The sequence below is a fragment of the Ursus americanus genome, chromosome 2, assembly GCF_024610735.1.
Source record: "Ursus americanus isolate L20-20 chromosome 2, mUrsAme1.1.p, whole genome shotgun sequence".
In the NCBI taxonomy this organism is placed as follows: domain Eukaryota; kingdom Metazoa; phylum Chordata; class Mammalia; order Carnivora; family Ursidae; genus Ursus; species Ursus americanus.
In genome coordinates this window covers 99,011,346-99,025,323 of record NC_142128.1, presented here as the reverse complement: position 1 = coordinate 99,025,323, position 13,978 = coordinate 99,011,346, and the positions used below count along the sequence as shown (strand labels likewise).

The following is a 13,978-nucleotide window of genomic DNA, read 5'->3' as shown; positions in this document are numbered from 1 at the left end:
GCTTCCTGTTCTTGGACACTGAAGTTACACAGGGACACAGCCATGTTCCCGTGTTTACACATCACCTCCCTGCTGTCATGCTTCACAGCACAGTTCACATGGGAGTCCCTGCGGTGTCACCACATGGCCCACAAAGCCTACAGTGTTTACCCTGCCGGCCTGGCCAGAGAAAGTTCTCCAGCTGCTGTGAGAGCACTGGGCACTTGGTTCTGTTTCCTGGTTACTGTCTGGTCACGTGGACCGGCACAGTCTGCTGTGAGCTCACTGCCCATGGCTCTGGAGGACAGTCCATGCTACAGCCGTGAGCTTTGTGAGTTGTGAAGACTCCGCACAGCATTTGTGTAGTACTTGATGGTTTGCACAAGGGCTTTACACGGCTTCATGATCAGAGGAGCTAAGCGTAAGAGACTGTGGCCTGCCCGGGCTACGCGGCCTCTGCTCTTCAGAGCGGGCATTCTGGTTTGTGGTTTCAAATGTCTTTTCCCTCCTTACTCATTTGGAACCACGATACTTGTTAAAATTCACAATAAGCATAGTCCTTATATAATGCTGCATGTAAGTTAGGATTTTATGAATTAAATTGCAAGTTACTTTTTACCCATCCTTTTCTATTCTTTACAAAGCAAGAAATCTGCCTTAGAAGCTCAAGGTTCAGTGTAGCACCAGGACGCCAGCCTGTTTGCTGTGGACAAACCCCAGGGAGTGTGCTGTGAAAGACACTCCCACTAGCATAACTTTGGTTTAATTTCATTAAAATTCAGCTGCTGTTTGATTCTTTATAAATGAAACATGGGAATCCGTGGTTGTGTAAATGAACACGATCAGCTGCTGATCTCGGTCCCGGCCAGCCTTGGCATCGCGTACGGAAGCTGTCCTCCTGCCTTCCGTTCCCGTCAATGGACCTGCCCCTGGCCGAGTCCGATGAGCCCTGCAGAGCCAAGTAGACGACTCTGTCGATGGGGAAAATTGTTAAAACACACGAAAGCTCATTATAGCTCAAAGAAATATTGCAGTAACAGTTTTTAAAGGTATGAAATAACCTTTCAGTAGAGTTCATGTTTCTTCATCTTCCCTCTCAATCGCTCCCTGTTAGGACGAGTTGCAGCGGCTGCTGGAGCTGCTGAGAAGCCAAGACCCGCTCTCCGAGGAGCAGCTGCAGGGGCTGTGCATCGAGTGGGATGATTTCACTGCTGCCCTGGCCTCAGTCCAGCCCTCTGCCAAAAGGGAAGGCTTTGTCACTGTCCCCAACGTGACTTGGGCCGATATTGGCGCCCTGGAAGATATCCGGGAGGAGCTCACCATGGCAATCCTGGTAAGTGTGTTTGTCGCTGGGCACCCGGCCTGTGCACAAGGCTGCGTGTCCAAGTGGGCTTGGCCGTAGCTTTCTTCTTTGGGTCCTGTTGGATTCTAATTAAGCCCCCAGCAGCGGTTTCTCATTCTTCTGAGATCCCTTTCAGACTTATTTTCATGGTTGTGCTTGAATTCTTGGCAGTGAATGTTAAAAAAAAAAAAAATGTAGGTTTTAACCAAGAGCCAACTGTTTTGAGAAATATTTTCTCAACTTGCTCACACTCCTGCAGTCACAGCCATTTAGTGCCCATGAAACTTTAATTTTCATTCACCCTTACTTTTCCACTTTCCTGAGCATTCTGTGGTTCATTAACGAAGGATGACCCACTTCGAGCTGTGGGGCTGCTGAAGCGAAGAGCAGGAGTACAGCTTGTGTCTGTGGCCCCTGACCATGCAGGGCACTCCTGCTTCTGAGCCTCACGGGACGGCCGCACCTGAAAGGTTTATAACCTGGGAATTAAGGTAGCTTAAAAAAAAAAAAATCTTGATTTTAAGATGCTGAAGCATTGTATCCTTATGTTTAAAACGTTTTCAGAACTTATGTTTAAGGGGCGCCTGGGCGGCTCAGTCATTAAGTGTCTGCCTTTGGCTCAGGGCGTGATCCCGGAGTTTTGGGATGGAGCCCCACATCAGGCTCCTCCGCAGGGAGCCTGCTTCTTCCTCTCCCACTCCCCCTGCTTGTGTTCCCTCTCTCGCTGGCTGTCTATCTCTGTCAAATAAATAAATAAAATATTAAAAAAAAAAAAAAGAACTTATGTTTAAGTGCGAATTCCTTAAGAGCAGGGATTCCCGTATTTATCACTTGTGCCCCACGCTGTGTCGGCAGCATGTGCTGAGACCATTCAGGCACAGTATAGAATGGACGTTTGTAACGGACCGATGTGGGCGTTGTTCTTCACAGGCACCAGTGCGCAACCCTGATCAGTTCAGAGCTCTTGGATTGGTGACTCCTGCTGGGGTCCTTCTGGCTGGCCCCCCTGGCTGTGGGAAAACACTGCTGGCAAAGGTATGGTGTGAGCACAGCTGCCCATGTTTTCTTTCTTGCTATGGGGGAGGAGAATAGGAATTTCACCTCCATGTTAATGTGGGCAGGTTTTACATAAGCTTTATTACAGGCTCATTCTAGCAAGACTGACCGTTTCTTCAGGAAAGTTTCCCACTTTTATTTTAATTACAAAAGGTACATCATTTGATATTTGCCAAAGAAAAAGATTTTTACATCAGCCATCACACCACTGATTTTAACACAGTGATTACCGTGTGTTCTGTTATTCTGGCTTTTTAGCGAGCACTGTTGCGTAGTTGTGATTTATAGCTGACCTTGTTTCCTGCTTCCGTGTAGTTGTCCTTTATAACTTAAGTATTTTCCTCTACGTTCGTTACAGTTGTTATTTTAAAGAACTGTTTTATTGCAGTAGAAAATGTAGAGAAGCAAAAGGGGGACGCACCAGCTATAATCCTCTCACCACGGCTAACCACTGCTTCATTCTGTAGTCAGTCCTTCCAGACGTTCTCTGTACACACATGTCCCAGTGGTATGTGTGCATAACTTTTCACGTGTTTTGACAAATATAAGGTCTTTAATGATGCTTTCCCCACAAAGAAGTATGTCTTAAACATGTCAACATATATACACTTCTGTATTTTTGCATCAGTGTAGTGTTCTGTAATAAAGATATTCTGTAACTTACAGAAATGATCCCCCATTGAAACAAAACTCGTTGAATAGTCCTGTACTTACGTTTTTTGTACCTCAACTGATCATTTTATTAGAATGCATTCCTAAACAATTTTTCAGTAAAAGGAATGCATGTTTTTAAAACTGTTGACCCATTACCACTTGAGCAAAGTGACCAATTACCAGATTACATCTGATCCATCACTGAAGTACCTTCTAGACGGTTTGTGCAGATTCGACCCCGTCAGCATGATTACTGTCCCCCACACCCCGAGTTAGAGCCAGTAATGCTGATTTTAATCTTTGACGGTACGGGAGGCAAAAGTGATATCTGACACTTTTTAATTGACATTTTAAAAATTACCGTGGGTTTGTAAAACTATGTATTTATTGGCTATTCTTCTTAATGAAACTGTTCATATGCTTTGCCTGTTTTTCCATTGTCGTATGTGTGGTTTTATAATCCTTCTTCATATATTAAAATCTGTTATATTTGTAAATGTGTTTATCAGTTTGACACTTTAGACTATTCATATTTCTGACACATTGCTCTTTTGTGGGTTTTTTTTTTTCATATTTATGTGGGCAAATTTCTCGGTCTGTGATTTTTTTTTCCTTTGGAGTCATACATACTAGACTCCTCTTCCTTACCTATAAGTTAAGTTGGCTGTCATTTTTAATGTCCGTGTAATGTTTCATGTATAATTTACTTAGCCCTCATCAGCTTTTTAAAGTATTTGAATTACTTGTAAATAAGAAATGAAAATTAATAGCATTTTTAGTAAGTGCTCAGTAAGTATCAGCTAGCCACAGTATATATCAAGTACCCACGTATCAGATTATACACACGTGAAGTTTTCCACACTTACTGATACGCCTACATTTCCTTGCTCCGTGGTTCTGGGGCTCTTCCAGGGCCTGGCTGTGTGGGAGATGGGAACCGTGGAGGGGGCAGAGGGCACCACGGAGGGGGCAGAGGTTTTCTGGACAGCAGTTCTAGAAGGACACAGCCAGAAAGAAGGTCCCTGCCTGTGAATGTGTAAATTCAGCAGGCGGATGCAGGTGGCCGGCCTGGGTTCCTTGTCACGTTTGTTTGTTTTTAATTAGTTTCATCTGCCTTAGAGTAGCCTTTCCGCGGCAGAAAGGAGACAGCTTGGGTTATTTGAAATCCACAGAGCAGATTTTCCTCTTCTCCCTGCTCCTGCCTCCCACGACTGCCAATGATTTGGTACTTGTCTGTGCGCCCATGTTCTGGCACCTGCCCGTGCGGAGTGGGGAATCTTACCGAGGACGCCGTGGGTGGCCTTCACGCTCACTGGGTCCATGAGCCCAGGCGGTATTTGTGCAACTGTGTACTTTTTTCAGAGAGGGTTCACCACTTTCTGCAGATGCTCCAGGAGGTACCTGCCTGAAAATCTCGAAATGGTGGAAAATGTCCTTGAGTAGCAGAAGCAAATGTTACTGTAGGGAAGTTGTGGAACCACTTATGGGTCAGAACCTGGCACCCTAGACTGGGCCATAAAATGAAGACTTGGGCTAATCTTGGTTGTGTTGTTCACTCACGGTCACAATAAGATAATAACATTTTTCTGAACACTGACACATAGAAAGTATTGAGGAGCAGAAGGTCAAGGCATGTGATTGCCGGAGCCAGCACCCCGCGCGTTGGTGACTGATGAGGAAACTGCAGAGAGAGGAGTAAGATCAGTGAGTTTCTGGAACTCTGGCCTGACGCAGACAGCTCCTGACACTGTGCCGGAGGCTCAGGCTGACACCTGTGAAGAAAAGTAAATTGTGTTCACTTATTAAATTGCACTTCCCCTAGGAGACAAGATTTCCAGCAACTTCAGGAACTCTTGGCGGGGGGGGGTTAGTGGGTTAAATCTAGGTAATCTGGCAGGTAGAAGGTGAAAACCCGATACAGATGCATCAGCCTTCCTTACATGTGCACCCTGACTCCCCTTTCCTAGTCGTGTTGCGTGAAAGCTAGGACAGATCCCGAGCGCTCCCTCCGCGGCAGAGCATGCCTGCGTTCATTACCTCCTTCCTCTGTGCCGGCAGCTGTTGGAAGCCAACCAGGCACCTCCTCTGGTGGCATTTGCTGTCTGTCTGAAGAGAAAGGCAGGAAACGAGTGATACAGTAACATTGGAGGTTCGGCTCAGTGAGGCTGGAAGTAAGCAGATTGTGGTGATAGATTGGATGGGAGGTGGCTGTCTGAGGTTGTGATGTTCGGGATGCTGACAGTTAGAGGTGTCCTGAGGGAGCGGCGGGCCCCGTGAAGCGGCAGGGACAGAAGGGGAAGGCTCTTCCAGGCAGAGGGAACAGCAGTGCAAAATCCCTGACGTGGGGAGGGGCTTGGAGTTCAGATCCAGAGAAAGCCAGTGGCTGGACTACAGAGAAGCTGCTCTGTCCCAAGCTACAGGCTTGTGAGCTGTGGTAAATATTTCACACTGTCCTCAAAGATGATGCGAATCCTAGGGAAACGATACAATTGACATTTTTAGAAGCATGCTGAGCGTACTGTGAGAATGGGTCAGAGGAAATCAAGAGGGAGAGGAAACTGGTCAGGGTCTTTTCGGTTCAGTTTGGTTTGGTTTGGTTTCTTTATTTATCTAGGCAGGTGATGAGGCGGTCTGCGTGAGGACGTATGTGCTGGAGAAGCAGAGAGTGGTGGACTTGCACATTTTGGCACCGGTGCTAATGGGACTTGCGGGCGGATTGGATGATGTGACAAGACAAAGGATCAAGGGACCCAGGGTTTGGGACTAAAAGCTGTTGGAGTTGGAAGTGTGGGGTGTGGAGGGAGTTGGGGCAGATCCACGCATCCCTCTCTCTGTAAATGGCAGATTTGAGACGCGTGTCCGGTCCGGAGAGAGATGCCGAGCAGTCTATTGGCTATAGATCTGGAGCTCCGAGGTCAGGCTCCGAGGAGAGGAGGGGAAGGAACTCCTTCCCTGGTCCTCGTGAAGCTCTGGGTGATTTTGCTCAGGTTTCATCTCTGCATTCAGGTGACCTTCAGGTGATCTCTGTCAGATTCTTCCACGTGTATAACCGCACGTATCTCCTTCTTGCCTCTCTTTGGCTTTGAGCCATGCGGTTTAATCATTATTAAAAATAATCTGGAAACACTGACCCTTGGCCAAGACTGATACTGATGGTTTTGAATTTGGGGTCATGAGCGAATGATTGCTTTCACTGGGCAAGGCGTGTTTGGACGCAGAGATCATGGTTTCACTGGAATTCCAAACTGGAGCGTGAACGTGCAAATGTACGTATGTCGGGAGTTTATGGAAACAGTACACTGACGTAAATGTGTAATTTCCATCTGATTTCTAGTCTGAGTGATTCTTAGAAAGTTTTAGGTGAACATTCCATTGATTTTTTTTTTTTAAACCCATTTCTCCTTTTCCCATATGTGTTCTGCGTCTGAAAAGGAAAACACAGCTGTGGGGGAGGGGAAACAGCATAAACTGCAGGAGCCCCTGCGCTGTCATGAATTACTGTTACTGAGTCTGTGTTTGTCTGACCTGTGTCCTTTGGTTTCCTCTCCCTAGGCTGTTGCAAATGAGTCTGGACTGAACTTTATATCGGTCAAGGGCCCAGAGTTGCTCAACATGGTAAGTCGCTGTGGCATCAGCCATGAGTGTAGATGAGGAGACGTGCGGCCACTCCAGTTACTGGGTGGAGCGGCCTCAGTCCTGGAAATGGACGTGGCATTTTGGGAGAATCTCTGCTGCAGGAGTGAAGACATTAGCTTTGCTCTGCGGTACCAAGTGTGTGTAACTGCTGTCTTACCTAATTCAGTCTCTTCAGCTCTGAGCCTCCGTGTTCCCACCTGCGAAATGGAAATAACATTTAAAGTGTGTAAGTTCTCTGTGCCAAGTGTTCATCACACTCTGTACACACACGGTCGGCCCTGGAGTGGCATGGGTGCGAGCTGCACAGGCCCACTTACACGCAGAGACTTTTCAATAAATACAGTCCTAGCAGTGTATTTTCCTAGTCATATTTTCTTCTCTCCTGCTCATAACTTTATTGTCAGAATTCAGTGTGTGATACACAGAACATACAAAATAGTTGTCAGTCAACTGTTCATGTTGTTGGGAAGGCTTCTGAAGGTCAAAAGCAGGCTATTAGTGGTTAAGTTTTGGGGGGAGTCAAAAGTTACACGTGGATTTTTGATGGCGGTGGGGAGGGGGTTGGCACCCCTAATCCTGTGCATTGTTCAGGGGTCAACTGTATTCTTCAACAACCCTGTGAGGTGTGAATTATTGTTTCTTCTGATTCCTGATTTCCAAACAAGGAAACTGAAGTCTGCAGGTGGCACGCACCTTGGCCAAAGTCCGAGGGCTGGGGGAGGAGAGCTGAGGTTTGAGTCTTGGTTACCTGCCTCCTGCTCTGCGTGCCTTGCCCTGGTGTCCTGTGGCTCCAATGACTGAGGTGGTTTTTTTCTTTAAATTAGGCGCCACACGCAGTGTGGAGCCTAACACAGGGCTTGAACTCATGACCCTGAGATGGAGACCTGAGCCAAGATCAAGAGTCAGGCGCTCAACCGACTGAGCCACCCAGGTGCCCCCAAATGACATAAGTTTTAATAAATAAAAGGACTTTGGAGGGAAAATACTACCTTACTATATAGTAACTTCTTTCTGTATTTAGCAGTTTATATAATGTCTCAAATTTAAGAGATTTTGAATTCCTAATTACATCTTCATTCCCTGTGAGAAGTAAAAATACCATTCTGTCATGTATTCAAACAAAGAAGTGAAAGCAATATCATTTGTTTTAAAAGGCATTGTAGGGGCGCCTGGCTGGCTCAGTCAGTGGAGTGTGTGACTCTTGATCTCGGGGCTATGAGTTCAAGCCCCACGTTGGGTGTAGAGATTACTTAAAAATAAAATCTTCAAAAAAAATTAAAAGGCTTTTTAAATTTATCTCCCCTACCAGTTTTTGTGTGTTTCCTATTGTATGTGATACTTTCCTCCTAAAGTAAGGATCCATATTTAGGTGTTTCCTGTGGGCTTTCTGTGTACGTCTTTTCTTCTCTTACACTTCATTTTGGTGTTCTGGCAGGGGAGGTGTTAGAAATGAACCTTGGAGGGAGAGGAGGGATGAGGCTGGAAAAGAAGGTTCTGCAGGGCAGTGAAGGGCTGTCCTACCACGCTAGAGCTGGGATGTCCTCTCCAGAATGGCAGAGACCCAACAGAGGCCGTAAAGCAAGCATGTAACGTTTTGTTAACTTTATTATGAAATATCCCAGTCATAGAAGTTATTACAAGAAATGGAATGAAGCCTCCAGTATCTGTCGCCCAACTTTAAAAAACACACAAATCCAAGATGCTTGAAGCCCCCTGCAGTTCCCTAACCATGACCCTGTTCTCCCTCCCGTAGAATTTACTATAATCCTGAATTTGGTGTTCATTAATTCCGTGTACTTTCTACGTTTACTGTATATGTATTTATCCCTCAGCAACACTCAGTATTACTGTACGTGTTTCAAAAATGTTTAGGGGACAGTTGAAAATTTGAACATTTATTGGATATTTGATGTTAAGAAAATAACTTCTAAGGGAAGAGTGAACTCGGTGGCAGGGATGTGGAATGCGCTTGTCCTGATGAGCACTGAGGAAGGCAGGGAGGTGCAGAATCACCACACTGTACACCTGAAACTAATACTACAGTGTGTGTTCACCGCACTGGAATTAAAATTGAAAAAACAAAAGGAAAAGCAGTTTTTTTTTTAAGATTTTATTTATTTGACAGAGAGAGGCAGCGAGAGAGGGAACACAAGCAGGGGGAGTGGGAGAGGAAGAAGCAGGCTTCCTGCTGAGCAGGGAGCCTGATGTGGGGCTGGATCCCAGGACCCTGGGATCATGACCTGAGCTGAAGGCAGACGCTTAACGACAAAGCCACCCAGGCGCCCCAGGAAAAGCAGTTTTAAGTGTGACGGTGATGTTATGTCAAAAATCATTGTCTTTTGTTAGAGATAGTAAGTATTTACAAAGAAAATACGAATTCTGGGCTCTCCTTCAAAATGACAAGAAAGAAAAGCGGAGTGTCTGTAGGTGAAGCAAGGTTGGCCAGGAATTGAACAGATGATGATTGAAGCTGGGGGTTGGGCATATTTGGGGTTCAGTATACCATAATGCCTAGTTTTGTTACATGTTTGGAACACTTTTATAAACAGTAAGGCAAAAACAAAAAAGCCCACTTTATGTAAGTGGTACATGTTCTTTTATAACTTGGTTTTATTGTTATTTTTGTTGAACATTTATAATTCTTTTAGAGTTCCTGGACCCAATTCCAGTGGTGGGGAGGGGATCACCCCCAAAACATAGAGCAATCTCAGACACCAGCAGGGGGTTGAAGAATTGGACTCAGTTCAACTCAGTTATGGTGCAGTCTGCCAGGACACAGCATCGGACTCCACAGGCTAGGGGCTCAGTCCTACAGGAGGGTCCGCCACCCTCCACTGCAGACACCAGGCCCGGGCCCCGGGCTGTCACCAGATTGCAGGTTCCAACAGCCTCCTCCTTAGTTTCTGTTAATCTGCTAGAGCAGCTCGCAGAACTCAGGAAAACACGTGTGTTTACTGAGGGATATGATAAAGGATAAGAATCAACAGTCAAATGTAGAGATACATGGGGCAAAGTCCCAAACAGGAGTCTCACGGAGCTTAGGGCCTGGCTCCGGGGCACGTGGCAGCAAACTGGTTCCCTGGTATAGAAGGACCGAAAAACTGTTCTCCTGGGTTTTTATGGAGGTGTGACTACATAGCCCTAATCGGCTGAGTCACTGACCATTGGCTGATTCAGTCACCAGCCCCGTCCTGTATTAGGAGGTGGGGGGTGAGGAGGACTGAAAATTCCATTCCTCTGACCACGAGTCCTCCTGGCAGCCAGCCCTGCCCTTGGGTGGGGTCCAAATTCACCTTGATTAGCAAGACCTCCTTTCACTTTTGTGGTTTTGACGGTTCTCAAAACTGTGGGTGAAGACTAGCTATATCTGAGTGACCAAATGAATTTTTCTTCTAAATCATTCTACCACAGATATTATTTTTGTTGATTTGTTTACCTCGAGTTCATTAGTCTTCTCTGTGGTATTCCACTGAATGAATACAACCACACTTGTAAAAAATCAGCTTTCTTGAGGGATGTTTAGATTGAACATTATATACGCATATCCTTACATTTGGGAGCTATTTCCCAAGGTTGTGTACTCAGACAATTGCTGTCACTTCTAGAGTATGTGCACTTTCAAAAATAGAAAGTTTTGCTAGCTTTTTTCCCCCGAGTTGTACCTCCCCTCGCTGTGATTGGGGGTCCCCACGTCCTCACCAGCGCTGGCAGTGTCAGGTCTGAGGAGTGCAAATGGTCATCTCACTGTGACCTGACTTGTTTTCCAGGGAGAGGTGTGGGAAGAGGTCTTTGTCAGAGTCTGGAGTGAGTGGGGCAGAGATGAGGTGGTCTGTTGGGGAAGATCAACTTCTCGGGGTTAGAAAATGCATTTGCTCTGGGGAATTTTGGACTCAGGGGATCTGGAGATGTCCAGCAGATGCATGGATGTGAGGCTGGAGCTCTGAGGTTTGGGGTGGAATAGGCTGGGTCTGCTGCGGGGGGCGGGAAGGGCGTTGAGTGGGGGGGCCCCTGACAGCTCTGGGGCAAGGAAGGAAAAGCTGGCAAAGCAGGCTGGTCTCCCTAAGGGGGAGCATGCGCCCAGTACTTTCTAAGCCTGAAAACTGGGGGGAAGCTAATTTCTTCAACCTGGTCGGTGTAATGAGAAGGAGTACCAGGAACTAAAAGTAGGACCTTGGGTTTGGCAGCTAGAAGGTCATTAGTGACTTCAGGGAGAATACTTTTCAGTAATTGTGTTTGCAAAAGCCAGATTATCAGGGTTGAAAACTGAATGGCAGACAAGGAATTAGAAGGGGCACCCAGGTGGTGCAGTCGCTTAAGCGTCTGACTCTTGGTTTCAGCTCAGGTCTCATGATCTCAGGGTGGTGGGATTGAGCCCCGCGTCAGGCTCTGCACTAAGCAGAGAGTCTGCCCAAGATTCTCTATCTCCCTCTTCCTCTGCCCCTTCCTACCCCCACGTGAGGGTGCTCTCTCTCCCTCTCTCTCTCTTCAAAATAAGTAAGATTTTTTAAAAATCCGGAATTAGAAATAATAGGTATAGGCTTCTTATTTGAAACATTTCTTAAAGGCCAAGATAGTGGGATTTTCTTTTACTTATTTTTAATCATTGTTGCCTTTGTTAAGAAAAATTGACCTTTTAATCTGTCCTTTTGAGACTTGAGGTTTACCTTCCCCTAAATTAAGTTTTCCTTTCTTGGTCATTGTGGTTTGCCAAGTCCACAGTCCTTGCGCCATATTGACTGTTCTGTCTGTCCCTGTGGGAGACTTTACCTCTGACAGCTCACTGCTAGCTTTTCCTGTGAAATACCTACTGATGATTTTGGTTCAGCATTCCAGATGTAACTTGGGCTGACTTAGATTCTTTAGGAAACTGAACCAGTCTGCTGTGTTTGTGTGGTGCACAGGGTGTGATGATCACGATGAAAGTGAAAGTGACTTGTGCTTTCCAAGGACTTCCCGCTATGACGGAACGAAGGTGGACGAGCTGCAGGTCACAGTAGTAGAGACGCCGTGAGGGAAGGGAATTGGCAGACAGTCGGGACCTTCTCAAATACAAGGAGAACTGGGGGCAGGTGGGGAAACAGTGCAGACATGAGAAGCACAATGAGCAGAAGTCTGAGAAAGGACAGGACAGCCCAGCCGTGAGGGAAGGACAGTTCTACTCATGGGAGACAATAAAACACTTCCGTCACTGTCGTCCGTGGTGTGCCCACACCGTGACTTTATCATAAAACAGCACAGCAAATACTTTGTGATGTAGTTTTCAGATTCTGTCTTATTCAGCAGTTGTATTGTGGAAAACAACTGCTTTTCTTAGTTAACCAGTTCAAAATATTACAAGAACAATTTCTTACGCTTCACCAACAGTGAGACCATATTCTCACATGCAACTTCCTGTACAGATTAGTCCTAATGTTATAGCTGCTTGTGAATTGCTGTATTTCTTACTGATCTTACTGTTTTACATTTTGATTTAGATTTCATTTTTTTTAAGTTTTTATTTATTTAAGTAATCTCTACGCCCAACGTGGGGCTCAAACTCATGGCCCCGAAATGAAGAGTTGCACACTCCCCCAACGGAGCTAGCCAGGCGCCCCTGAGGTAGACTTTAACATACAGTATGTCATACGAAGCCTGTTGGAGGCCTCGCTGGCTTACCTACCTTCTCTGATGCTGTGTGACAAAGTAGCCCTTCCGCTAACAACGTGACCGAGTGGAAAAGGTGGCGGAGCGGCAAATGGCAGTTAAAACACTGCTGAATTCAGGAGAGTTACAGCTGGGTATCTTATGTGCTTAAAGCTTAGGAGATCAGTTCTAAAATACATAGAATTACAGGATTATTTTTGATCTGGAGGAGACGTTACATTCACTTTGCCTTTGTTTTGCAAACGAGGAAATTTATAAGCGTCAATAATAGCTGATTTTATTAAGTTGAGCCACATATTGGCTGTTTTTATGCATCAAAAATGGGTACGTATCAGCAGTCGCATGTGGTCAACCTAATGCTTTTTGGACTCTGATATGTAAATGTCATTTAGAACTAGTTTTACTGTGATTTGGCCCCAACCCGAAGGTTGACCAGTCTCTGTTGTTTTTGCTGTGTCAGTACGTTGGTGAGAGTGAGCGCGCAGTCCGCCAGGTGTTCCAGCGAGCCAGGAGCTCCGCGCCCTGCGTCATATTCTTTGACGAAGTGGACGCCCTGTGCCCTCGAAGGTCAGACCGGGAGGTAGGTGTAAGAGCCCTAAACCTTTTGTGAGTTCTTACAAAGTCATTCCTAAGAATGCTGAGATTCTTGCAGTGAAGAAACCTAGTAATTCAGAGTGAGGGCCTGGAAATGACAGTTGGTTTTTCTTGGCCTCTGCATCCATTTCTGTGTACATGATTTTGGTTGCACTCGTCTGGTTCAAGCAGGTGAGCGATTGGGAACAAGAATGATGTGGCTTCAAGTAGCCGGACTCATGATCTTGACTCTCTTCAGGCAAATGGGTTCTGGAGACAGGAGAAAGTGTAATTTAAGATCCCGTCGAAATAGGTCCCGGCTTTAAGACTCAGCCCTGCTCCTTGTCTGCTCCGAACTCCCCCTGCATCACTGGGTTGAGTCACCGTTGGTAGGAATTTTGGCACGGTGAGTGCTTGGAAGCGCTGTTATCACGGGGACGCTTGTCTCAGAGTCCACAGCGGAGTGAAGCCTAATGGGAAGAACAGACAGCCTTTCTGAAACAGGTAGCAAAGACTATCTGATGAGGACATTCACGGCAAGATGACTAGGCAGGTGATTTTATTTCTTTTATGACTTATCTTCAAATAGTTGTTCTGTGCATGCCTAGAAGGTTGTAAAACAGTTATTAAATGCCTCATTTCACTTAGAATCTCCAGAAGCCTTCCAGAGTTGCAAGAACAAAACTGGACTAATGTCCGTGTGATTCATGTGATAGTGAGATTGTTTCCTCATCCAGGAGTCCTCGCTGGCGTCCCAGAAAATCCTTCCACAGTCTTATCTCTTGATGGTGACATCGGTGGCCAGGGCAGAGGCCCTTCCCCGGTTGCCCTGCCCTCTGTGTCATTCTAAATCCCACGTGGGATCCAGAGCAAAGCACTGCCCTTTATATCCTGCTGCTTGGGGCATGGTGCACTCTGGGTCTGACTCCTTTTTATCTCTGTGGCTCCACATAAGCCCCTCATTTGTCAGCAGCCCTGTCATGGGTTTGCAGCTATCTGTCATCGGCTGGGAATTTAATTTGCAGGGGTTCACCGAGGTACGTCCAGTCCACTGCCTGCCCTAGAGAGGTCTGGGGCCCCGGGGGCCATGCTCCT

General features: G+C 46.2%; 1 protein-coding gene across 4 annotated transcripts in view; it reads left to right on the top strand.

Annotated features, from left to right (window-relative positions):
* The window catches only part of NVL (nuclear VCP like), a 102,433-nt gene that overhangs the window by 32,105 nt on the left and 56,350 nt on the right, over positions 1-13,978 (top strand). For all 4 annotated transcript variants that reach the window (XM_087859204.1, XM_087859203.1, XM_045796984.2 and 1 more), the window contains exons 14-17: positions 1,094-1,312; positions 2,252-2,356; positions 6,584-6,646; positions 12,771-12,890. In XM_087859204.1, coding sequence (XP_087715330.1) covers positions 1,094-1,312; positions 2,252-2,356; positions 6,584-6,646; positions 12,771-12,890 — 507 coding nt within the window. The remainder of the gene's footprint in view (positions 1-1,093; positions 1,313-2,251; positions 2,357-6,583; positions 6,647-12,770; positions 12,891-13,978) is intronic.